This window comes from Talaromyces atroroseus (assembly GCF_001907595.1).
Source record: "Talaromyces atroroseus strain IBT 11181 chromosome Unknown scaffold_21, whole genome shotgun sequence".
Lineage (NCBI taxonomy): Eukaryota > Fungi > Ascomycota > Eurotiomycetes > Eurotiales > Trichocomaceae > Talaromyces > Talaromyces atroroseus.
This window is the reverse complement of record NW_017971453.1, coordinates 86,915-111,411: the sequence shown is the minus strand read 5'-3', so window position 1 is coordinate 111,411 and position 24,497 is coordinate 86,915. Positions and strand designations below refer to the sequence as shown.

The 24,497-nt window shown below is 46.4% G+C and overlaps 12 protein-coding genes across 12 annotated transcripts; 6 read left to right on the top strand and 6 right to left on the bottom strand.

Annotated features, from left to right (window-relative positions):
- Positions 1-449: 449 nt before the first annotated feature.
- UA08_09369 (hypothetical protein) lies at positions 450-1,367 on the top strand (the record flags this gene model as incomplete). Its single annotated transcript, XM_020265296.1, has 1 exon — positions 450-1,367. The coding sequence occupies one exon, from the start codon at positions 450-452 to the stop codon at positions 1,365-1,367; it is 918 nt and encodes a 305-aa protein (XP_020115449.1).
- An 811-nt stretch (positions 1,368-2,178) lies between these two features.
- On the bottom strand, positions 2,179-4,132 carry UA08_09368 (hypothetical protein; the record flags this gene model as incomplete). The annotated part of the gene is made up of 4 exons (XM_020265295.1): positions 2,179-2,513; positions 2,614-2,987; positions 3,056-3,825; positions 3,911-4,132. 4 exons carry the CDS (start codon positions 4,130-4,132, stop codon positions 2,179-2,181), a joined length of 1,701 nt encoding a protein of 566 aa, XP_020115450.1.
- A 732-nt stretch (positions 4,133-4,864) lies between these two features.
- Positions 4,865-5,598, top strand: UA08_09367 (hypothetical protein; the record flags this gene model as incomplete). The annotated part of the gene is made up of 2 exons (XM_020265294.1): positions 4,865-5,033; positions 5,093-5,598. 2 exons carry the CDS (start codon positions 4,865-4,867, stop codon positions 5,596-5,598), a joined length of 675 nt encoding a protein of 224 aa, XP_020115447.1.
- A 121-nt stretch (positions 5,599-5,719) lies between these two features.
- Positions 5,720-7,114, bottom strand: UA08_09366 (hypothetical protein; the record flags this gene model as incomplete). The annotated part of the gene is made up of 1 exon (XM_020265293.1): positions 5,720-7,114. One exon carries the CDS (start codon positions 7,112-7,114, stop codon positions 5,720-5,722), a length of 1,395 nt encoding a protein of 464 aa, XP_020115448.1.
- A 643-nt stretch (positions 7,115-7,757) lies between these two features.
- Positions 7,758-9,601, top strand: UA08_09365 (hypothetical protein; the record flags this gene model as incomplete). The annotated part of the gene is made up of 5 exons (XM_020265292.1): positions 7,758-7,882; positions 7,942-8,038; positions 8,094-8,133; positions 8,186-8,614; positions 8,667-9,601. 5 exons carry the CDS (start codon positions 7,758-7,760, stop codon positions 9,599-9,601), a joined length of 1,626 nt encoding a protein of 541 aa, XP_020115509.1.
- Positions 9,602-10,341: 740 nt separating this feature from the next.
- Positions 10,342-11,766, bottom strand: UA08_09364 (hypothetical protein; the record flags this gene model as incomplete). Its single annotated transcript, XM_020265291.1, has 1 exon — positions 10,342-11,766. The coding sequence occupies one exon, from the start codon at positions 11,764-11,766 to the stop codon at positions 10,342-10,344; it is 1,425 nt and encodes a 474-aa protein (XP_020115508.1).
- Positions 11,767-12,581: 815 nt separating this feature from the next.
- On the top strand, positions 12,582-14,216 carry UA08_09363 (hypothetical protein; the record flags this gene model as incomplete). Its single annotated transcript, XM_020265290.1, has 2 exons — positions 12,582-12,843; positions 12,895-14,216. The coding sequence occupies 2 exons, from the start codon at positions 12,582-12,584 to the stop codon at positions 14,214-14,216; spliced, it is 1,584 nt and encodes a 527-aa protein (XP_020115503.1).
- Positions 14,217-14,528: 312 nt separating this feature from the next.
- Positions 14,529-16,100, bottom strand: UA08_09362 (hypothetical protein; the record flags this gene model as incomplete). Its single annotated transcript, XM_020265289.1, has 3 exons — positions 14,529-15,215; positions 15,276-15,791; positions 15,885-16,100. 3 exons carry the CDS (start codon positions 16,098-16,100, stop codon positions 14,529-14,531), a joined length of 1,419 nt encoding a protein of 472 aa, XP_020115502.1.
- Positions 16,101-17,932: 1,832 nt separating this feature from the next.
- Positions 17,933-19,408, top strand: UA08_09361 (hypothetical protein; the record flags this gene model as incomplete). The annotated part of the gene is made up of 1 exon (XM_020265288.1): positions 17,933-19,408. One exon carries the CDS (start codon positions 17,933-17,935, stop codon positions 19,406-19,408), a length of 1,476 nt encoding a protein of 491 aa, XP_020115501.1.
- A 725-nt stretch (positions 19,409-20,133) lies between these two features.
- Positions 20,134-21,480, top strand: UA08_09360 (hypothetical protein; the record flags this gene model as incomplete). The annotated part of the gene is made up of 1 exon (XM_020265287.1): positions 20,134-21,480. One exon carries the CDS (start codon positions 20,134-20,136, stop codon positions 21,478-21,480), a length of 1,347 nt encoding a protein of 448 aa, XP_020115500.1.
- Positions 21,481-21,605: 125 nt separating this feature from the next.
- Positions 21,606-22,193, bottom strand: UA08_09359 (hypothetical protein; the record flags this gene model as incomplete). The annotated part of the gene is made up of 3 exons (XM_020265285.1): positions 21,606-21,675; positions 21,740-21,936; positions 21,990-22,193. 3 exons carry the CDS (start codon positions 22,191-22,193, stop codon positions 21,606-21,608), a joined length of 471 nt encoding a protein of 156 aa, XP_020115507.1.
- Positions 22,194-23,316: 1,123 nt separating this feature from the next.
- Positions 23,317-24,325, bottom strand: UA08_09358 (hypothetical protein; the record flags this gene model as incomplete). The annotated part of the gene is made up of 2 exons (XM_020265284.1): positions 23,317-24,102; positions 24,209-24,325. The coding sequence occupies 2 exons, from the start codon at positions 24,323-24,325 to the stop codon at positions 23,317-23,319; spliced, it is 903 nt and encodes a 300-aa protein (XP_020115506.1).
- Positions 24,326-24,497: the final 172 nt, after the last annotated feature.

Genomic DNA, 24,497 nt, shown 5'->3' with positions numbered 1-24,497 from the left:
TTAGATTCACGGAAGAGATTGCTACACACGGGCATTAAGAATATTGCTGATCCTTTTGTTTTTTTTTTTTTTTTTTTTTTTTTTTTTTTGTAATAGTTAACGGATTCGACCGATGCAACTGTAATAGCTTTACCCGTTGCTTAAACTAATGGCCCGAGCAGTGTAGCCCGATAGCCGCAATGTCCCGACGCATCGTAAAACTCGTGTACTGCTCTTGATACACTGGACTATTCTCCTATCCGAGGGCTGCCATTATGGGCTACACAGGCTTTCGTAGTATGGAACGGGCAATAGTAAGTGTCCCCATACTGTTGTCCGAGATTTTAACAAAGGGTGACTCTGGACTTTTGTAGTGACAAACAGCCATACTATGTAGCTTTTTGTCTTCCATTTCTGTTTGCGTCTCTTTCTTATATATGGCCACCATAGTAACACCACACCAGTCCGTCATGGAGACGCCTGGCCAGATCTTTGCCCAGGACGACAAATTCTGGGACAACTACTCAAGAGGCCGACCTCAAGTCCCAGACTCCTTCTGGGATCGTGTTTTTGACTACCACCAGATCAAAGGCGGCGTTTTCGGCACCGTCCACGATGTTGGCGCTGGCAACGGGCCCTACGCCCAGCGACTACGCTCTCGCTTCGCCAACGTCATAGTATCGGACATTGTGGCCGAGAATGTTACTCTAGCGCGCGACCGACTCAAGGGCCAGGAGGGATTCAGCTTCCGCACCGCTGCGCTGGAGGAAGCCGACGACATCCCAGAAGGCAGCGTGGACATGATTTTCGCCACAAATGTAATGCATTTTGCAGAGCCACAGAGAGAGGCTATGGCAATCATTGCGCGCCAGCTGCGTTCCGGTGGCACATTTGCGGCATCACTCTTTGGTCCAGCACGTTTTTATGATGCAAGGCTGCAGAATCTGTGGGAACGACTTAGTCATCAAGGTGGTAGGGAGTTGCTCAAAGTGTCTGATAATCCAGACCAGATCATCAAGGTCATGGCGCGCACACAAGATCTCTACAATGTCGCCCCCCTTGATCGAGCGCTCTTTGGCGACAACATCCGGATACATGTAAACATGGAGCACGGAGGCATTCAAGGCATGTTGCCCCCGGAATTTGCACACAAAAACACTGAACCGGACTACAGCGTGGGTGACAATGAGATAAATGAACATATGAATGGATGGGCATTCAAGACGGACTTGGCAGGTGTCAAAGAACACTTTGGATCATTCCCGTTTATTTCACGGTTTCCTGGCGCTTTCACGGACCTGTACAAGGAGTTGGACGAGCTGCTCGCTGACGGGAAGACTGTTGAAGGCTATTTCCCCGTCACGATAATTTTGGCGACAAGAAAGTAGACAGCTGTTTCGTTGTTTATCACACACTGCTTGTTGTCTTTTTAAGTATCAATCTACTTATTGAGCAGCATATCATAATTAGTCATTTCTCTAACCGTGTTAACTACTTATGTAAGTTAGCCCCCGTGGTGGCGTTGACATTCTGGTTTCTATACAAAACTGTGCCACTCACATAATTGAAAAGAGTCATGTAAGTAAACCATATGTTCCGATGTAGTTATTTGGCCCTGATAGCGAGTCTTGCATGATCAGAGATACGGAGGATGGTCAAACTAGGTAACGCTACGAGTGGTAGAAGTTACATTGTAAAAGTTCTCCATTGGTCGTCTCAACACACTTAGAATAGGAATTCAACTGCACGTGCATACTTGAGAGACAATTCTGTGTTGTTGAGAATTTCTGCGCCAAATTCAACAGCATCCGTTGTATTCCATATAGGTGATCTGGGCTTCTGTAAGGGCGTTATAGCTAAACCTCTCTCGTTACGGCCAGCAAGGATTGTACTTGTAAGGTCAAAGACAGTACGTGACAGCTTACGTTCAATATGTACCTCACTACGGGGGGAACGTATCCCTTCGAATACGCTTGTTCCAATTCGGTTTATTGTCCTCCAAGCTACCAATGACATTTGATATTAATATATCCGTAATTTATTCCAATGGTAATTACATTAGCTATGTAATCTGGGCCAACACCATGACATATTATATCCAGTCTCGTCTGATCTAGTGTACACTGGGTCTGAGTAACAATTGCCAGACGCTTTTCCAAGGATCTCTATATTCACACTCAAATCGAGTCATTATCAAGTTTAAGCAGTTTCCTCCTTCACATCTTCAGTCTTCTCTTTAACAGGCTCTTCAACGGGAGGCATCTTCTTGAAAGGAACCACAAGGGCCAATAAAGCAGTGAATGCTGCACCGGCTAGGGACCAGGCGAAGACGTCTTTTACTCCTACCATGTAAGATGCAAGAATAGCAGTTAGCTCTTGGCCGTGGAAAACTTCACGAAGCTCCGTTGCGCCTGTGGCCAGTACCAAGCTTGTATCAATATTGGGCGCAGTGACGGCAAGTGATTCGAGGAGACGGTTGTCGAAAACAGATTCAGCTCCTGTGACAAAGTATCCACCGCTAAGGGAATTCATCACTGGGCATCTGGGTCAGTGACAACAATTCTTGCTGTATATAAGAAGACATGTGCCTTTTCTTCGGTCGTTAGGGGGGAAGGGGACAGGAGATATACTTACTAACGATGATACTTGTGACCGAAGCGACGTCTTCCGCGCTAGTGAAGCTTTGGAGCACCATCAGTGGAACCTGGCAGCCAAGGCCAATGCCGAAGCCAAAAATAACCTGCGGACCAAGATACCGAGACTTGGAAGAGTTGATATCAACAGTGTAAAGCAAGGCCGCGCCAACTGTAGCTAGTAATCCGCCCACAAACATGAAGGGTTGGAAGATGCGCGTTTTTCCGATAATACCGCCACTCATCATTGAACCCACCGCAAATAAAGCTATAAATGGGAGGGTGTTGACTCCGCTAGCGATAGCTGACTGACCGTGGACAGATTGGAAGAAGATGGGGAGATAAAACAGAACCTGGAATTCTGCACAGTTGACCCTGGAAATCCACAGAGTTAGCACTCATTTGAAGACGAAGACAAAATAATACTGTATTTATAAACTTACATCAAGGCGTACAAGGTGTTGGTCCACTGCAGGCGGGTTTTCAGTAATCTCAATGGTATCATGGCCCGTTCACCTTGGAAGTACTCAACAACAAAAAATCCAATTGTCAGGACAATCCACATGACTAATGTAGCGATGACACTGCCGTTACTCCAGGGCTTCGTCAGGCCACCCCATTGCAAGGAAAGGGTGAAGCAAACGAGCGAAGCGAATATAAATGCAAACCCCGGGAGATCGAGCTGTAGAATAACTTCTTTCCATGAGACCTTTGGGTAATGGACGTGCTTTGGCACGTGGAAGAAGAGGAGCACAGCAACCAGCACAGGGCCTCCGACTGGCAAGTTGATCCAGAAACACCATCGCCATGTAACATGGGAGGTGAAGGCGCCGCCAATAAGGGGGCCGACAATGGTTGAGATCATATAAACAGTTGCCCAAAGACCAATTAACATTGGCTGTTTCGCCGGATGCGCCACATAGTTGATCATAAGGACAGAACCGCCTATGCTACCGGAACATCCCAATCCCTGAAGGGCACGGGCGATAATAAAGGGGATACTGCTCTTTGCGGTTGCCGCCACAATGCTTCCAACCAGGAAAATAACGATGGAGACAAGGTATACGTATCGGGCTGAGATGTACTTGTACAGTTTGCCCCATACAGGCGAGGTAGTGCTGAGGGTGAGGAAAATGGTGCCTCCATACCATCCGACATAGTTCAATTGTTGAAAGTCATCCGTGATGGCAGGGATTGCTGTAGCAACGATACCCTACGAACCAAGAGTATGTGTTAGGAATTTGAATTGATTTTCTCAGGTTCTTTCAGAAATAAAAAAAAGGAAAAGTAATACTGACGACGTCCAATGCGGCGAGCAGAGTGTTCAAATAGAGAGTGCCCATAATTGCCCACAGTCTCCAACCCTCCAGGTAAAAAAACTCGGTTTTCCCATCATGGACAACTGCAACAGTATCGTTCTTTCCGGTAGCTTGATTGTCGCTGTTACTGGTTGAAGCAGTCGAAAGATGGCCCGTATCGTCTTCCGCCTTGGGCGTTGTAGTCTCGGTCTGGGTCGACATTATTGTCTTTGCTTGTTCTTGAGCGATGAGGGGTGTCGAACGCTCTGAAAATAAGAATTGGGAGTTTTTCAATGAGCAAATTTCACTAAGCATATATATCTATATGTATTCAGCTGAAAGGAGAGGAGGACGGGCTATTCTATTGGCTCTTCAATTGTTACCTGAAGGATTAGTTAGGGTTGGAGCATTCAGCCTGTCATATTTATCCCTGGTCCCGCGGGTGCCCGCGGCCGAGTCCACCCCGACTATCACTGAGCAAATCAAGTCGAATAAACGTTTTCCAAGCTTCATGTTCGCCGCGGAAAGTCCGTTGCACCATGCACAGAACAATTTCACGCCCAGAAACTGATCTATTAGTAATTCATTTTAAGTGGTTGGGATTTATTAGGAGGAAAAAGAAAGAGAAACAAGCCATGGATGTTTTTTACTTGCAAGTTTGGACGGTGAAACGCGGACGGATTCTCCGCGGCTTAGGGCACGGTAAACGTTATATATACGATGATATTGTTTTCCAGCCTTTGTTGAATCACAAATATCGGACTATACTTCTAACCCTAATCAATGTATATTTTTTCTCTTATCTGCCTCTTTACGAATATTCTCTATTACGCACTAGCACAACAAAGCTGCGCTGGATCGTCTCTTCCTAGCCTTACAGACCCAGATTTAACTCCAAGTCATAACGTTTCATTTTACGGACCGGATGATTTCATGCTCCATACGGCGCGCAAGATGACCAACTTCAACATTGAAATCGTCAGTGACCCAGTGTGCCCCTGGTGCTACATCGGCAAGAAGAAGCTCGACAAAGCCATCGAGATCCACCAGTCTACACACCCATACGACACCTTTACTAGAACATGGAAGCCCTTCTATGTCAAACCTCACTCTCCCGAAAAAGGTGAGTAAGCCACATCTGCTTAGTGATATATGGGCTGATGAGTGGGTGCACTTTTCTAGGAGTACCCGTACTTCCAAACTTGAGGAAACAGTACGGAACAATGATGGCCAACATGATGACCGAGAGAGTGAGATCAATTGGCGCCGACGCAGGGATTAACTTCAAATTCGAGGGCAAGACGGGCAGAACACGCGACGCCCACCGGCTAATCCAGCTAGGGAAAACGAAATCTCCAGAGATGCAAACTCGAGTTGTGGAAGAGCTCTTCGCGTCATATTGGGAAGGAGAGGCAGATATCACCAGCCACGAGGATCTCACCAAGGCTGGTGTAAAAGCAGGGCTTGATGAGGCGGAAGTGAAGGAATGGTTAGCAAATGATAGGGGAGGAAAGGAGGTAGATGCCGAGGCCGGCATGGCGCGAGTTAATGGAGTACCTAATTACAGGGTGGGAAAGTACACAGTCAGTGGTGCTCAAGATCCGGGAGCCTTTCTAAAGATATTTCATAAGATTAAGGCTATCGAGAATGGGGAGCCTGAAGGATGGGGTTCATGTGTAGGCCAGTGATTAGGACTTCAATTCTGCGCCAAGGTACATATCAACTAAGATTTCCATTTAAAACCTAAATCCTCAAGCATGGAAATATTGGGCTTTATCGGAACTATGAACAATAGAGGTAAATGCTACTTCAAACAGAGGAATTAGCGGCAATCCGTGCTCGAGACCATTCGACTTCCTCAAATATTAACATAGCATCTTTGACCTGCACTTCCTGGTCGTAATCCCACATCCAGTTCTGACGACCATCCATCCGCTCGCTCATGTCTGCAGCTTTCATTGAAACACCAGGCTCAGCACCAGTTAGGATTCGGCCGGTCTCCGAGCTAGTTGTTTGAACCTTTTGGCTTCGATGACGGCGTACTGTGTCAAAAGCCTGGAAAATAAGCTGTGTAGTCTCGACAGTGTTAAGAGGGTGTACTTTTTCTCTTGCAGGATCGAAATATTTCCCGAGAAGCCTTTCCATAACGAGCGAATCCTCGATGGTCTGGCCTGCACCAGCACCTTGATATGGTGTGGAAGCATGAGCTGCATCTCCCATGATTGCTACTCTCCCCTTGTAGTAGGTTGGCGCCGGGGGCATTTCCCAGATAGACCAGCCCAGAGTTGTGCCATCATCAGGTACCAGCTCGACCTGTTTCCTCACATAATCATCCCAATCTGTGAAACGTTCCTGCAGACCACTGAGATCTGGTTTCACCATCCACTGGTCAGGTTGAACGGGGCTATTTTTGAAGGTTGTGACGCCAATATAATAAAGAGTCCCGTTGGCCACAGGAAAGCCGTACACCATGGCGTCTTTGCCGCATCTAATCACAAACTTTTGTTCCGCTGCGTCGAAATCACCCAATTTGGCTTTTGCCCTTTCGATCGGAATCACAACCCGATAAATGATAGCACCAGTAAAGAACGCTTTTGCCGCTGGGTGCTCAGGGCCAAGAATATGCTGGCGAACTACAGAATGAATTCCGTCGGTACCAATGACCAGGTCAGCCTCCGCTGTAGTTCCGTCCTTAAAATGTAGAACAATTGGCTCATTGTCACTACTTTCGGTGATTCTGGCCACCCTCTTGCCAAAATGCGCACGGCTGGGTTCAATAAGCTTAGCTAGCTCATCAAGGAAATGGGCTCGATGAATAGTAGAGCCTTTGGTCTCGTGTTTCCATTGCATAACTGGTTCACTAATATCCGGGGCCTGACCTTTAGTCATCGTTATCCATGGAAAGAGGCCATTTTCGTCAGGCGGGTCTACGCCAAAAGCTGCGCGTCGCTGGAATCCTTCAAATATACGGGGGTCAATCAATTGCATTGCGCGCTGAGAATTAGGGCTGAGAACAGCGCCAGCGCCAAGCTCGGAAAATTTGGCGGTAGACTCATAGACATGCGAGTTGATATGAGGATACTTTTGAAGGCCAACTTGAAGGGCGAGGCCGGAGAAACCACCGCCTACAATTGCGATGTTTATGGGCTTGGACGGTGCTCCGCCCAATATGGGTATGGCTGTAGGCTTCGATGGGTCGGACATGTTTTCTGTGAGTTGAGAGCAACTATGTAAGTCGAAGTGAGGTATTCTTGGTGTTATGGCTATCAAATTAAGATGTAAGGCGCGAGGAGATATGTGGACATAATTACAGTTCGGGAAAGCTCATTGCATCACACGTCTTCTAACTATATCCTCCAGCAAACCCCCGAGCACTATCCGCGTATTTCAAAAGACGTCAGACATGCGGCTTGTTTCTTTGGCCCGAATAGTAAATCACATTGGATGTGGACTATTCGGGATCATTGGACACCACAAGTCTTGAGGGAACATGAGGAAGAAAATGATATTGCTGATGCGTATCTTGAAGTTTTCGATATTTTGTGCATTAAACCGAAATTTACGTTGAGTCCGGTGCGTGCTGACACGGGTCAAACGATGATCGGCCATCGGGACTTTTCATTCGGTCTATTCTTATATACCAAATGCCGGAAGATAGGTACATACTTTGGTCAATGTGCTTAGAGAAACATTGGAAATCAGCATTGTAGACTACCTAGGTACCTTGCTTGCTACTATATATAATCACCTAGTCACGCTCTTATGTCAATTCCGCGTTTCATCTTCAATTTACTGACCTCTTCCTAAAAGTCTGTTGAATATTGAGATTAACCCTGAATCATACAACATGTCCGTTCCTACTCAGGCCTCTGTCCTCGTTGTGGGTGGTGGCCCAGCTGGGTCGTACGCTGCGTCTCTCCTAGCCCGAGAAGGTGTTGATGTTGTGCTTCTTGAAGCCGACAAGTTTCCTAGGTACTTTGATTCAGCGCTCTTTGAGCCATGGAACCCGAGTGAGCCTAACTTATAAAAAGATACCATGTTGGAGAGAGCATGCTTGCATCTATGCGTTTCTTCCTGAGATTCATCGACCTAGAGAAGACATTCGATGAACACGGGTTTGAGAAGAAGGTGAGTAATACTGCTACTTCTACATATGTATATGTACTCAATATACGACTTCTAGTACGGAGCTACATTCAAAATTACCACCAAAAAGGAAGCCTGTAAGCATACTTTTCATTGAAAGAGGGGAGCCGACCACTAACGACGCCTTAGATACCGACTTCGCCGCTTCCCTGGGCAAAGGAGGCCACTCGTGGAATGTAGTCCGTTCCGAGTCAGACGAGTTATTGTTTAGACATGCCGGGAAGAGTGGTGCCAAAACCTTCGACCAAACCAAAGTAGACTCTATTGAGTTCGAGCCATACCCACATGATGGCTTCATTGCTGAGGATCGCCTGGCCAACCCTGGAAGACCTGTATCTGCAGCTTGGTCTCGCAAGGATGGCACCAGTGGCACCATCAAATTCGACTACCTCATCGATGGTAGCGGCCGTAACGGTATCATTTCCACAAAGTATCTGAAGAACCGTCGATTCAACGAGGGTCTGAAAAATATCGCCATATGGAGTTACTGGAAGGGTGCCAAGCGCTACAAGCAGGGTCAGGACAATGAAAACTCTCCATTTTTCGAGGCTCTGAACGGTGAGATACAAAAATCAAACTCCCACTAGAGCCATTACTAAGAATTATTCAGATGGCAGTGGTTGGGTGTGGGCCATACCTCTCCACAACGGCACACTGTCAGTCGGCGTAGCGGCACGCCAGGATTTCTTTTTCGCGAGGAAGAAGGCCTCCTCACTTGAAGGGAAAGAGTTTTATGCCGACTACCTTAACCTTGTGCCGGGTATCAAGTCTTTGTTGGCAGATGCCGAGATTGTGGCGGACCTTAAGCAAGCGTCTGACTGGTCATACAGCGCCTCTGCCTATGCTGGTCCTCATTTCCGTGTGATTGGCGATGCCGGCTGCTTCGTTGATCCATATTTCTCCTCTGGTGTTCATCTGGCTCTTACATCTGGACTTTCCGCAGCTGTTTCTGTCCAAGCTTCTCGACGCGGTCAAGCTGATGAGCGTAGTGCTGCCAAGTGGCACACTACTAAGGTCTCCGAGGGATATACTCGTTTCTTGTTGTTGGTCATGACAGTCTTGCGGCAGTTGAGAATGAAGGAAGCACATCTTATCACTACAGAAGAGGAGGAAGGATTTGACATGGCCTTCAAGAAGATTCAACCCGTGATTCAAGGTGTCGCTGATACTGAAACAAATGACGCGCGAGTTCAGAAGAATGCGGCTGAGGCCGTTGACTTCTCGCTCGAGTCTTTCGAAGTCACACCTGAGATGCAGCGTGCTGTCATCGACAAGATTGAGAAAGCCCAGGCAGCACCTGAGACACTCGAAAAGCTTACGCCCGAAGAGGTACACATTTTAAGTGGTATCGTGACCAGAACTTTTGAGCGAGAGAAAGATGAGCTGAACTTGACTAGCTTCACTGGGGATGTAATTGAGGGACTCTCAGCGAACCTGGTGCGTGGTGACTTGGGGCTTATCAGAAGGGAGGCGAAGTCGGCTACACCTGAAAGTACTACCACCATGGGTGTGCCAGCTGTTGAAAATGTCAAGACAATGGCGTAAAAGTGACCCCCATTTTAAGATAATGATTTTTCTTTTCTTTTCAGCCATAACGCCTAGTACTCAAAGAGATTAAGAGAATGATATATCTATATAAATCTCTTTTCATTTGCAAATAACAAGACAGAAAGAGCCACTTTTCATGAAGAGCTCGTTATTCAATGAAACTGCTTAACAAACTTCACCCCTGGACTTGAATCCCGTACCAAATTAGTTATAACACTAGAATTTCCTGACCTGACAACATCTCGAAACAAAAAAAATAAGGATGAGTTACAGTATTTCAAAATATGGAAGTATGATAGCCTGACATTCACATATAGACTTCGTAAACTCTTATTCACTTAGGTTCCATCTAGTGAGAAGCAGCTCATTGGTCCTTTAGTATTACTAGAGCCTATGAAATAATTGCATAGAAAGCGATAGGAGTTGCATAAACGACCGCCTTGTTCCTTGTAGCATCATGCACAATCTTGTAGATATCTAGCTACGCAGAAAATGAGTACCTCAACATAGCAGGCGACCTATTGTTCCTCTAATTTAATATACTTATAAGTTTCTTACCTTTCTAAGGTATTATGGTTGCAAAACGTTCTATATGAATGGGTTCAAGAACTAGGTTCTATTAAATACAGCAGTCGAACTGTGAAACATATACTGAACTGAAATCATAGCTATCTTTTCTAGGATGATGGAATATGATATCGAGAAGTTCAAACTAGTTGTTTGGGCGCAATTGTCTGTCAGATCTGCTGCAGCATATTGATGATCTCTGAAGACAATAAGGAAAGACACCTGCGCATATCTCTCTCTAGCTGAGCAAACCTTACGGCTGAAAAAGGCTCTGCTTTTGTCAAATGATCTGAAAGGGTTGGATTCTGACTCTCCCATCTAGAATTTTTGATGATCGAAATTCGTTCGTTACTATTGCCTCCTGGTCCATGCCCATGGGCTTGGAGTTTCAGCGACAGATCATTAATCAACCGCTGGACTCGATGTAGCTCATTGAGAATCAACTGGGCAGCCTTTCTCCTGGATCCCTCATCCTCAGGCTCAAAGCTGTTAAGTCGTCTTTTGTGCTCTTTCGTAAAACTTTCAAGCCCATCACCATCTTCATTCGGGTGTTTAAATGCTGCGGCTGCATATCGTCCGACAATTCTGAAAACTATCATCGATAGCAGCATCAATATATAGCCATCCTCACCACACGAACATTGTAACATGGCGGTAAGCGCTTGGATAACCTGCTTATTCTCTAAGACAACATTCTGGGTCGACGGCACCCCATTGGCTATGCTGGGGCCTACATGGGACATTTTCATAGTATATTCTCTGTTATTTGATTGAGGCGAGGCTGAAATTTTATCCGATGAAATCTTGCTTAAAATTTCAAGAGCTAAGATTAGACATAAGCAAGGCTCTGGAGCACCGTTCACGTTTGTATCACTCCTGAATATCGACAAGCGGCGTGGAGTAGAAGGTGAACCGGATGTATTCAAAGGCTCGGCCGCGGTTGCTTCTGAAAGAGGGAGAGCATTCGTGTCATCGGGAATGAGAAGTTTGGCAATATCATTGCATCCTTGGGCATGGAGCTGATGGTCTAACGCCTGCAGCTCACAGAAATCTACAGGCGAGTTTAACAATTCGTCGAATTCGTTGCTTGTTCCCATGTGCTCTGAGGAGCAATTTTCGAGAGACATCCAAAAGCTAGACATCATGTCCGAATTGATTGGCTCCACACCAGAGACGTTGTCCGATCTGGGAGACATCAGGCCGAGGTTTAAAGAATCAAAAATGTTACTGTTCCCAGATAACGCGGAATCTGCAGTAATTGGACTCGTCATACCGAGCCATTGATTTTGAGTAGCGGAAGAACCCTCTCTTGCGGTTTCCATTGTCTCGCCATTGCTATCGTTTTTGGTGCTGACGTGGGTGCTATTATCCCGCTTGCGCCCTGGACGTTTCGTCATAATATACTCGCACGGAATTTTGCGTTTGATGCATCGTGAACATGTTGGCTTTTGCTTGTGACACTTGACTTTGGACAATGCACAGGCCTGGCAGCTATCCCGGAGCTTGGAAGTTGTTGTTGAGCTCGACCTCCCGCCACCATGTGAGAATGAGGCACTAGAGACTTCGGCATCGGATTGTGTGATAGTTGAAGTCATGGCAAAATAAAATGATTGATTGAAATCTTGGAATGAGGAATGAAGAATGAAGATTGAAGTACTTTTCACGAAATGAAGTCAGTCATGAAACGACGCTTAGGCTTATGATATACCGACGTACCTATCACTTCGGACGCTTCAACTGGAGCTTTCAACTTGTACAGGGAACAGTATCCGATATATCTTTGAACGATTCTCGATGCCAGGGTTCTGGTTTTATGCAAAATAGAGGTATTGCTGCAGTTGCTGCAATCGATAGCTTGATCAAATTGTAAACCTATAACATTGGACTTGCTGTGGCTATCAAAGGCCTCGCCCCTCATTTCTGAAGCGCTGAGGCAAAGCTTTACCAATACATTCTTAATTGACCGTGATTATGGCCCCCAAAAATTTCATGAAATACGCGACGCTATGCTCCGAAATCAATCGATTGCATCATCCCGTTAAAAGCCCGAAACCTGGACACATTTTTTGGTAGGTAATAGATAAAGAAAATGGTGTTCGAGGGGGAAAATACGAGAATATGATTTATTTATAAAAAATGACGAGGAGCATGTAGGTTTGAAAACGATTCAATGAAGCAACCCCATGCATGCCTCGAGTCCGGAGGAATCGACGGCACTTTAATTTCGGAACTATTTTATCGGTGATACTCGGTGCATTAGCGAATCTTGTCATCGCGATAGGCTAAAATGAGAGTGCCAAATCTATAGTATAACACAAGCGTCAATCTTGTGAAGAAAAGCGTAAGTGTAAGAGCTCTGGCTAATTCCAATTGCTACCACCTTCTCTCGTGAAACTGAAAGCTGAAAATCATGTCTTACACCAACGATATCACCCATGGGAACGGTGTAAACGGTGAGGTAAAATTCTTTGTGGATGGCGACAAAGAAGAATTCGACCCAGAGAATTGGGCCAGTCCCCAGAACCAGCTCCCAAAACGTGGCAAGGAAACGGGAGTGAACGTTCTAATAGTTGGAGCCGGGCTCGCTGGATTGACATGTGCATTGGAGTGCTGGAGAAAGGGTCATAACATTGTGGGAATTTTGGAGAGAAACAAAGGCCCAAATTATGCTGGTGAGCTCTCTTAATCGACCAAATTGGATTAGTTCCTTATTATGTCCCTAGGGGATCTTATATTTATCCAACCATCCGCCGTACACTTCATACGCTACTGGCCCGATATGCGCCGAGATTTGGAGGAAGACAAAGTTGACATCCCTGAATATTACTGGAAGCACAATGGCGAGCTCATCTACGGACCTTCGGCGCCTCACTTTAACGAGGTCGAGGACATAGTCCTCCGTGAAAAGAGTGGCGTTCCACATGTGGGCGCTCTACAAATTCGGAAGAAGTTCTACCGAATGTTACTACGGCAAGTGGCCAGACTAGGCCTCAACGTAGAGTACGGACAACGCGTTGTAAAGTACTTCGAAGATGAACCTGCTGGTCTGGGTGGTGTGGTTACTGAAAGCGGCTCTGTCAGAGTAGCTCACATTGTGGTTGCTGCTGACTCTTCCAAGTCAAAATCTGAGATCCTCATTGCAGGCGAGCACATGCCGTCAGTACCCAGCGGCATGTCCGTCTATCGTGCGTCATATCCAGGAGACCTGGCCAAAAAAGACCCGGTCCTCCAAAAGAGATGGGGGGGCGAGAACTCAGTATCACATGAGCTTTGGTTAGGACCTGGCATGCATATGGGGCTCTTCTTTTCTCCGGAGTTTGTCGCATTTGGGATCACACCCCGCAACAATTTCTTAGTGGACGGAAGTTCTGATGCCACAGAGTCGTGGGATCCGACCATTGATCCTGAAGAAGTTGTCCAAGTGCTCAAGAGGATACCCGACTGGGACGAAGCCATTGTGGCTCTTGTGAAAAATGCACCCAAAGGTTCCGTGATTCACTGGCCCCTGTTATGGCGCAACCTTCGCCGTGAATGGACTTCCAAGGCTGGCCGTGTTGTACAGATTGGCGATTCTGCGCATTCAAATATCCCAAGCTCTGCTAGTGGCGGAACTCTAGCCCTTGAGGATGCTATAACGTTAGCTTCCTGTTTACAACTAGCAACATACGGAAGTGGACCTCGGGCTGCAGGTCTCGGAGCAAAAGTATATAACCTACTTCGTTGGCAACGTGTGAGTTGTAATCAGAAAATGGCCTTCGTCAACTCCCAGGCCACTAATACGAAGACCATGGATTGGGATGCCATTAAAAAGGATCCTAAGAAGGTCCGCCTGCGTTTTTGCAAGTGGTTTTTCCGCCATGATCCTGAAGCCTATGTGTACGAGAAGTATGGGCAGGCTTTTGCACATCTCGTCGATGGTGCTGATTTCCAAAATACCAATATCCCTCCTGGTCATGTATTTGTGCCTTGGACTGTTGAAGAGATTCAAAAGGATATAAGAGAAGGAAAGAGAATAGAAGACTTCCTGGATGGGGACTGGTCATAGGGGATTCGAAAATCTAATCCTGAGACATTTCTTTCTGATATTCATCTATAGCCCTTTGAGAAAGTAGAACTTTTCGATTTGTTAAATAGTTACATACACTGAGGCATTTTTGAAACCCCCGCTCTTCTCTCTTCTTCCAAATTGCGTGCACTACCGTTATCCAAATAAAAAAGGAGATTTTATTGAAAAAAAAAAAAAATGAAAAAGAAAAGTACAGTGATATCAAAGCCAGATAATTTATTTTGCCGAAAGTTCAACATTGATCGCGGCTCAACAACAGAGAATATGTTGTCAACTATATAGGTAGGTTATTTATGAATAAGCCTCTTGCTTGATAGTCAGACCTACAACGAGACCATTATGTGAACGAAGCTGGTTATTAACAACAAGTTTTCCAACGCCATCCCTTATTGTCTCTACCACGCTTAACAGCTCCGTCATTTCAATCTCGCCCTCATTAGCCAGCTGGAACATGTTGAGGTCGCGTGCACGCGCTACAGCCTCAGCTTTGGGATCAGAGAGACTACCTGGCTCGGGAAGGAGGTTTGCAGTGGGAATAAGCAAGATTCCAGCGCTAGCGCGTAGTATGCCCAGATAATCCTGCAGTTCGGTCTTGATCATTTCCATTATCCCTTCCGCCCCACAAGGAGCGTTTATGGAGAGCACGGGCAGGTGAAGAATGTAAACGGCAGCATGTATCACAGGCTGAGGCACTCCAACAGCGCGGTATCTAACGGTGATGCGACTGCTGGTTGAACTAGGTCTAGAAGTGTTGCTGGTGCTGGGGATGGTGATGGAGTTGGTGTTAGGCTCTGACGGATCAAGTTCAGCGAGAACTTCACCATCTTGGGCGGCAAACCCGGCAATCATCTCATTCTGTGGTCGCATAGAGTCTAGACTTAGTATTGATGTTCTCGTATGGTCGATCTGCACAATTAGACGGAGAGTGGGAAACCTCTTGGCGAGTTGTTGTGCCATAGAAGTCGATTGTGCACCAATCTGCCATTTATCTGAAATTTTAGTATAAATTCGAATATATGTATGATTGAGGTTTCTTACCTCAACGATGGATGCGTTACCAAGGTTAGACCATTTTAGTTGTGACAGCATGTCCACGATTTCCTTCTCCTGATGCAATCCCACTGCTTGGTGAAGATACGCCGACCATTGGCGGCCTAGCTTGTGACGCTCCTGAATGGCTACATTAAACGGTCGCATTGTGTTTAATGCCAGGTTATATGCTGTCTCTGTTGGGCTCTTTGGGGATCCAAATCGCTCCGTGGCCATGGGCATATGTAATGCTGCCGGTGCGGCAAACTCGGCCATGAAGACGGCGGCATCAAGCAAAGATTGATTAACCATGAATTGTGCCGAGAGCGGAGTGTGGGATACATGGTTTGCTATGGGTTCTTGGAGAAACCCAGATGTAGCCGTGAGACGAATAATACGGCTTAGCTGGGTTTTCGGAACTCCAGCCAGGTCTGCTAGATCTCTGATAGATATGCTCCCATCAAGTGGGATACATGCCAGAATTTGAAATTCTGCAAGCCATTTGAGACAGGCCACGATCTCAACCTAACGAGCCAAGAAAATTATGGTGTAAGCCATGTCAGGCTCAGCGAGGGCCATCAGACGAAGTGGAAAATGATGATAACTTAGATTGCACACCTGACGAGCAAAATCCTGGAGGAAGTCGACCGGTCCACAAAGTAGCGTTTGCATTTTGGCCATGCTGGCATGAATTGTTGTCTTGGCCTTGTTGAGTTCTTTATACATGTCAGAGTTCGCCCCAGGGCATTTCAAGTCGCGACGATGTCTGACATAGTTCTTAACAGCAGCTGCCAGCTGGTCACTCTGGACTTCAAGTTCCATCAAATCATCCATGCTGGCGCGAAACATAGAGACATCAGTTGAAAAAATTGATTTCTCGCCGGCTATGTTTGAAAATATCAGGAAGAGTCTCGGATATAACCCCCACATTACTAGTAGGTCAGCCCTAGGCACTAGTATTTTTGACGTGTTGCAGAATTCAGACCCCAATATCGACGCCAGGCCCCCGTCTTATTACGTACTTCGCTACCGATTTTACGTGTATGACTATCGCTATATGATACTCAGCGTGGAGCTAAGTGCCGCTTAGGAAGTGGCTACTGCGGCGAATTCCAGTAGGACCTACCAACGTTATCTTGTTTGGCTAGGACAAAGCGGAAAAGGCGGCCTGGGGATTCGCAGTGGCGTCGATTATATTAATAGCTCACAGGGTATAAATTAATAAGTCAATACTCCGTACATATGCACGTGCCTATAACACCGCGAGTTCCTTTTAGCCCGAATCTAGATCAAAAACATGGTACTTTCCCGATCATAAGGATTCGGCCTCGGTGCATAGTTATAGTTATGGATAAGGGACATTGGCTGTTCATTCGTTGTTATCTAGTACCTTGGCATTAGCATACCAAACATGGACTTTCCGTAGGAGTGTTTACAATTTATATGATAACGCTCATCTGTACTAAGTTGCAGAAATCATGGCGCGGCGCAAATAAATCGTCCGCTGGTTGTGTGTAAAATTGTAGAACAATTTCCACACAAGGATTTGAGACTAAGCGAGAGGAAGGAAAAAGAATAAAATAACTGCTTCCTATGCTCCGAATCTTCAATTTTGTATGTTCCCCCATTCAACCTCGTAAGCTTTTTCTACAGTTGGAAGTTTGAAGCATGCGGAGCTACGCGGATACTCCGCGGCGACCCCAAATATTACAGCCCCATGCCATGTGTTTAGTGTTGACACCGCCCCCTTGATTACTAATAGATATTATCCGCACCGCCTTCCTAATGTGGCTTTCCGAAGTTTCGGAGACCAATGATACTGTATAGATTTTGATTTTTCGGGCAGAATAAGCGGCGGTGTAGTTGGCGCGAAATAAGAAATAAGGGTGACACCACTTTCGACCACCCTCTGTAGCATTGGATGGGCCGGCAGATCTCCAACAATTCGATAGACTTGAGTCTTTAGTAGTTAGGGAGACTACGAAGCAATGACACAGTAGTCGCAAACCTAACTGCAATTGGAAGGCGGTCGAGTAATTATGCCTGAGATGTTAGAATTTAGCTCATCTTGGCAGAGGCTAGTACTATTCAGGGAAAACGTAAAGTTCAAGCAGGCTGGGGACTCGGCCGCGGTGGGGCGCACTGATCCCATGTGGTTCTGTACGTTATAGTTAAATCAAACCTTTGCATTCAATAACCAACAATTTAGTTGGTATATTATGAACACGACCACAGTACATGTCCGCGTCGATTATCCCTAAATAACCCTAATCAACCAACTGTTTACACGTTGCCAGACGCTAATGCGAACAATACTATAGCGAAGAGGATAACATCGTAATTATTAATGCATACAGAATTCTTCTTAGCATGCCAAGTTTGCCAACTGTGCCTCCAACTTTCTGATTGGCCATGGGTTCCTAGCTTAGTGAGCAGGGATAACTACAAAAAGGTCAGCGTTTCACATATTGGATTGTGCTGACAATGCATACTACTAACTATATAGTGCGGGCTCGCGCAGAGCTAAGTTGTGGGGGCCAATTAATTCTTATTTACCAGCAGAATAAAATTGTCTGTTGCTCTTCAACAGCGTAAGCATAACTGAAGCACAAACACAAACACAAACACAAAAAGCACGGTACACCTGAAGAGACCATTGTCACAAGATGACACTGAGCAACTATGGCTGTACTAAGCTACGAGATAGCTGCCATTCGTGTGCCACGTCTAAAATTAAATGCCCCAAGGAGAAGCCGTCATGTTCCAAGTGCACAGCGCGAGGCATCAAGTGTCAATACTACTTCGCCAAACGCCCCGGGCGTAGACGCGAGAACAGCGCCGGTCACCCGAGCAGCCCTACAAGCAATGTCATCAACAACGACGACACTATTCAGCAGCCTAACTCCATCTCCATATCCAGCTCAAGATACAACACGGACACGGAGACGCAGAGCAACCGCTCGAGGGATGGAGATACAATCGAGATGTTGGGGCTTTTTTCCGCGATAAATTGCACAGCTTCCCCCACCAGCAGTTTACCAAACATTCTTAATACGCCTTCAAACTCCACGATTTCAATTTCTTCCATGTCGGATAATTTTATTGGATCGTACTCAGCAGATGTCTTTTCCGTGTTTGGGGACTCTGAAATGTATCCACAACTGGCGGATTTTGATTCTAACGTCAACAACATGGATTTTGTTATGAAAGACCCCTGCTTTGAACATACTGTCGTGGACAACGATAGCATCACATGCACATCGAACGACATTGGTTCGCTTCTCATACCGAATGAGACCATTAATTTTGACACAGTCTCGTCAAACACTATAGATCTCATGAGTGCATCGTCTACCGTATCATCCGGGATGTCTTCTCTTGGCTCTGGCTTTCAGACGCCATCCATTGGACTATCTAGGATGTCACGTGTCACCACCGCTACCAGCAACAATCTAGCATGTGTCTGCGTAGCGGAGGGGCTTGATCTCCTAAAAACGCTTTCTTCGGCTCAATGCTCTCTCGTCACCTCACTTGCTGGCACGGATTCGGTGCTCTCGGGCGATATGAGCTTTTATCAGATTGTGCTTTTAGAGAATCAACAAAATATCGAGGCAGTGAGCAGCATGCTTTCATGCTCGTCATGCGCCGAAGATTCTTTCCTGCTCACCATTCTATCCATGATCGTACTCAAGATTCTAGAGCGATACTCCAACGTGGCAAAAGAACGAATTTGCGGCCCAATAGCAGGAAGCGCGGCACTTGACGCTGTGCCGAGATTAGCAAATGACATGATATCAAGCAGGAAGGAACCTCTAAGCCGTACATACAACATGGCCCCCCATAACGACAGCGTTCATGGTCGACCACCCGCCCAGCTGGTCCTCGGCGAACTGTACCGAGTGCAACGATTGGTGAATCGGCTATCGCCAAAGCTTAAAGGGTCCAAGGAAGGGAGCTATGGTCAAGTCAGCACCATGGGGCTAAAGTTCCAGGCTCATTCCAGAATAGCAGCAGAAGAGAATGACAAATTGACCGCAACAACACCAATCTCTTCTAATACCCTAGCTCAGATAGAGTGCGACTTACGCACGAGCCTCAGTTCTCTAGCTAGAGACGTCATCAGCAAGTTACGACAAAATTAGAATATTAAAGAATTGATCACGCCTCGAAATGGGCGTACATTCTTATTTTTCAAACAATAAGTTCACATCACTGGTGATATCTCTACTTGACGGAACATTGTCAAGGTAAGACCTCCGCAGATAGTGTTTGCAACGCTGAATTGACCCGATCCATCGAAACTGGGTCTAGGGCTACTATGGTCACGTGATCCAGTCCCGTGTATAGAGAAGTGATTCATCGCTACCTATGACATATACTAGAGAGGACATAGTATTTTGAGCGCACGGTCATGAAGTTACTATTGTGTATAGTTGAAGCCCTAGAGGGCGTTGGGCTCAGAAAACTTCCAACATTATATCTACCGAACCATTCGTTAAAGTTTTATTGTCAGTGTACCTCAAGTCAAATATCGTCCAATAAGTTGAGTAAGGAGCCTGAGGACTAAAATTTTACTACGCATTGGTTGAATGAATTTAAACTAATATGAAAAGCAATATATTAGCAAAATACCTACGTGCACGTGAAATGAGTGAAAGTTTCTTCGGGACATTTAGCTGATTCCTGGATATAATAATATGTATATCACCCGACGTAGACGATTTATGACCCGAAAGCGCACGGGGAGCCTACCTAAGTATTTATATCCTTGTACATTTTTCTTAGACATAATACAGGTAGGACCCATCATTGTTCCACTTGTCTTTATATTTCCAACACCCATCTAGTATATCACTAAATAGTGATCATGACAGTCTTGGAAGCTTCGCAGGTAAAGTTGTCAGACGAACATCTGGGGCTTGCTCGCCTCGAGGCTAGTCCTCCCGGTGCCCTTGAAACGGCAAACGAGCTGCTACAAAAGAACCACGACAGCTACCACATGTATTTCCGAGATGTCGGCGGCCACAATCACATTCCGCACTCTGTCCTCTCTGTTCTGGCCATGGGCGGCGGTCCAAAGCAGCTGAAGAGGGCATATGACGACAGCTACGGATTCCAACGTCCACTCCCTCCCATAGACCTGGAAATTATCCAGAAGCTAAGCGACCCCGATGAATTCAAGGCTCGAATGTTCAATCTAGATCAATATACCAACTTCTTGATCTTCTTTGAGCGCGAGATTGGATCCAAGGGCTGGAAAGCCGTTCTGCAGGAATACTGCTTCAGCCGCACAGCTCTTGCAGAAACAATGTTCTCGCAACTGTATGAAGGCCTGTTGCATCCCATCATCCACCTGGGTTTTGGCATCGAGTTCGGGCAGCCCAGCATCATCGCCGAAGGTCTCGCACATGCCGCCTCCCATGACCCAGGCAACATCGACACCTTCTTCAACCGCAGCGAACAGCTCGCACAGTCTGGCACCGTGCCCGCAACGCCGCTTGTGGAGTTGTACGAGCAAGTCCGCAGAAACGAAAAGACGCGCACCGCGGGTCGCATGCAGGACGGGCCATGGAGGCTGCGCGACGGTCCGCTCGCTCGCTCAATGGACCAAATCGTTAGCATTGCCGCTCAATTTCAAATTCCGCGTGATGAGTTGGAACTAGAGCGCTACACGGCGGAGATGATTAACTGTGCTGCTTACAGTGCGGGTGCTGCCCAAAGGCCTGGAAAAGTGCGCAAGGTTGACTTTTTCATCATGCACGACGTCACCTGCTCCATCTTCTTGAGCGTTTTAAACAGACAGTCGTGGATCAGTCTCGACGATAGGGCACGTCTGGTAGAGTGGAAAGCTCGGCTCGACCTGGCTTGGTATGCAGCCAATGGAGCAGCGGAATTGCGTCTTGAGTATATCTCAGAATATGAACCGACTGCAAGTAAGGGAATGGACTGGCTTGCCTTGTACAAAGCTGTAAACGAGGTGCACGATGATGGACATATTGCCAAATTTGTGCGAGCTTTGAAGAATGGCCAGGATGCCTCGAATCCTTTTGAGCAGGGGGAGGGTGCCGCTTCGTTCCCTATCAAGGGTGACTCGTGGCTTAAGATTGCGCAGATGGGCTATGATACTACCAAGGACGGACATGATAATAGCGATAAGTGGGTTTGGGGCTCTGGATTCGATCTTGCGTGGATGAAGGTGCCAAATTTGGAGTAAGGAGCTTGTGATCTAATCTTATACTCTATACTTTCAACAAATGCACTATTTCTCGTATATCTAGATGTATACATAATGGGCAAAAAGCGATGTGGAGCTCATACAAACCCCCCCTTGACTCTTCACTAACAGTCTTTAAAGCCATCAACGACCTCGCCATCTCTCACAAACTCTTCGATCCATCCTATAGTCATCCTGTGTTGAATGTAATTAACTTAATTACTTCTCGTTCATTACGGATGGAATGCCAGATACTTACATGCTTCTCTTGGTATCAGCAAACTTCTCATGGTCACCGACAAGGTGCTCTTTGTACCATGGATCTTGTTTCATACGTTTGTAGTCTTCGATATCATGAAAGACCACCTGGCTGAAGCAATCAAAGTCCGCAACATTAGCCATCTGGTGATCGAAGAGGTGGGACATTAGAGCACGAGTAGAACTTTGGTTATGAATCTTGAAACAACTTTAGTTGATGACTGAAATGAAGCAGTCATATCAGAGCTTACTTGAGTCCATCTCTTGACGCCGTATTTGGCCATTAATCCCTTGGTCATAGGCGCGGAGACATTGACCATGTGATTACGATAGTCTTCCTCACTCATGCCCGGCTTTCGGTATCCGCAGATGGTAAGGCAGAGATACATCTTCTTGCCATCTGCTGTTGTTGGGCAAAATGGCACCTCGGGTTCGGTGGATGTTGTGACAACCATGATTGATACCTCCTCAAGTCAATGATTCAATTCTAGTAGTAAGTTATGTATTCAAAGATATTTACAGAATTGCGAAAAAGAAGGAATTGGAACGTGGAAGAAAAGAAACCTTGGAAGGAGATACTACGGCATAATGTTATTGATTCCCCCGAGATACGATCAATCATACGGATTATTTGTCCCTGTTTCGGCAGAATCTCGAAATTAGACTCATTACATCAAAGATACACCTAGCCGGCTATCTAGGCAAAAACTCAATCAATCAATTCACCATTTCCATGAATCAATTGGAGAATCATGCCACCGCACCATTCTTTCGAGTCGCCCAAAGTCGGCGTAAAGGCTGCTGCTGTAGTCTCAGGTTCCGCTCTATCAGGCAAGCACAAGCAATTATTCTACTCCGTCAACGTGAATGTAAATTGACATTTGAAACTTAATACAGGCGCGATGTTATGCCTTTCAGCAATAGCAGTTCCTGTCTTTCTTGACACGGACGAAGAATCCGGCCACCTCGTCCGCCAATGGTCCCGTACCTACCATTATGGCCATATCATCCTGCCGGCAGTATGCATTTCGACAGTCGGCCTCTACGTATACATTGCCTTGAACAGCAGAAGCCATGAGAATTGGCGTACCTACACAACAGCGGGGGTGATCACATTAGCCATGGTTCCCTTTACCTGGGTTATCATGACGCCGACAAACAACACCCTGTTTGCGCTAGAAGCAGCAGCATCGGCCGCGGACCTAGATGCCGTGCACGAGCTTGTGGTGAAGTGGTCCTGGCTACATGCTACTCGCTCTTTGTTCCCTCTAGTCGGAGCAGTCGTGGGATTCACGGGCTTGCTGAAGGATCTCGCCCCCGGGGCAAAATAATTTAGAAATCGACTTTCTCCCGAGCCTTGTGTTTCTTTTTGGTCCGAGGGCAAAGTTGTCATCTTTCTTGGCTAGATAATTTCTATAGTATATGATACAAAAGTGCCAATTGTAAAAGACCAGCCTAATCCTAATTCATAAAGGTTCTTACCTAGGTAGATTGCTAGGTTATTTCAACATAGATAGAATTTATTCCTCACCCGGCAATTGAGAAGTCTAATGTTGCAGAAAATTTGATTGGTTTTATCTATTGCTCAAGGACAAACCACTTCTTGACTCCTCCCCTGATTTCGAAGGCGACAATGCCATCCTCGGCCAATTTCCGTAGAACCTCATCCATGAAGGGTTCCAGGGCCAGTTGTCTGACTCCTCCATCCACGCTATCCCCATAAATACTCGTCACTAGCTGCTTGACCGTCACACTACTTTTTCCACGGCCTTGCTCTTCGCACTTGGCCTGCACCAGCGCCTTCAAAACCTGTTTCTCGCGCCGCACTTTTGTTGCCAGCTCGCCGGCAATCTTGGACCGCAGGTTGTCAATGACAATACCATGAGCAGGGTATCCCTTGACGCATCCCTGCGACTGCATCTTGTGCAAAGTATCCATCCAGGTGCTGAGATGCTCCACGGCAGAGGTGCCGTGGCCGAGTATGTTGTCCCCCGTGAACATAGCCTGCTCCTCCTCGAGGATAAAACACATGTGGTCACTGGAGTGACCTGGGGTGTGCACCGCGCGGACTGTGGCTCCTTCGACCTTGAAGATCTGGCCGTCTGCAATAGGCTGCTGGGTTTTGCTCGGCGAATGCTTGTATATCGATGGAGCAAGCTTCGGGTACATGCGAATGAGGTCTGGAACACCCCCCGTATGGTCGCCATGCCAGTGAGTTAAAAGTACGTGGGATAGCGAAATTCCATTTTCTGCTAATGTGTGATCTAGAAGGTCTGCCCAGTCCGGAATGCCCTGGCCTGTATCAATGATAAGGCGTTCCGGACCGGTACCTACGATGAATGTGTTTGTTCCCTGCAGAGTGAACTGTACGTGAAATATGTTAGTTAGTTGATTCTCCTCAAGCAGCTCGAAGCTTGAAACATGCCTTTCCTGGATTTTGGCCGAGAACTCGAAGGACTCTCGGGCTAACCTGCTCAACGTCCGGCAGTTCGGGCAGATTATTCTGCTGGCTTTCCAGGTAATCTTCAAAGGCACATATATTTAGAGCCTTGTTAATCTGGCGGTATCCTCCTACACCGGGTGGCATTGTGAAAGTCACTGCATACGTCGAGGACCTTGTTTGGCAGGAGAATGCAAGATGCATGCAAGATACCTGTGGGAATAAAAGACGAAGACAAAGATTTCGGATTAGCTTAGCTTTGAATAATATTCATATATAATTGAACCGAACAAAAATGTATGCCGAGGCTTAATGTCTC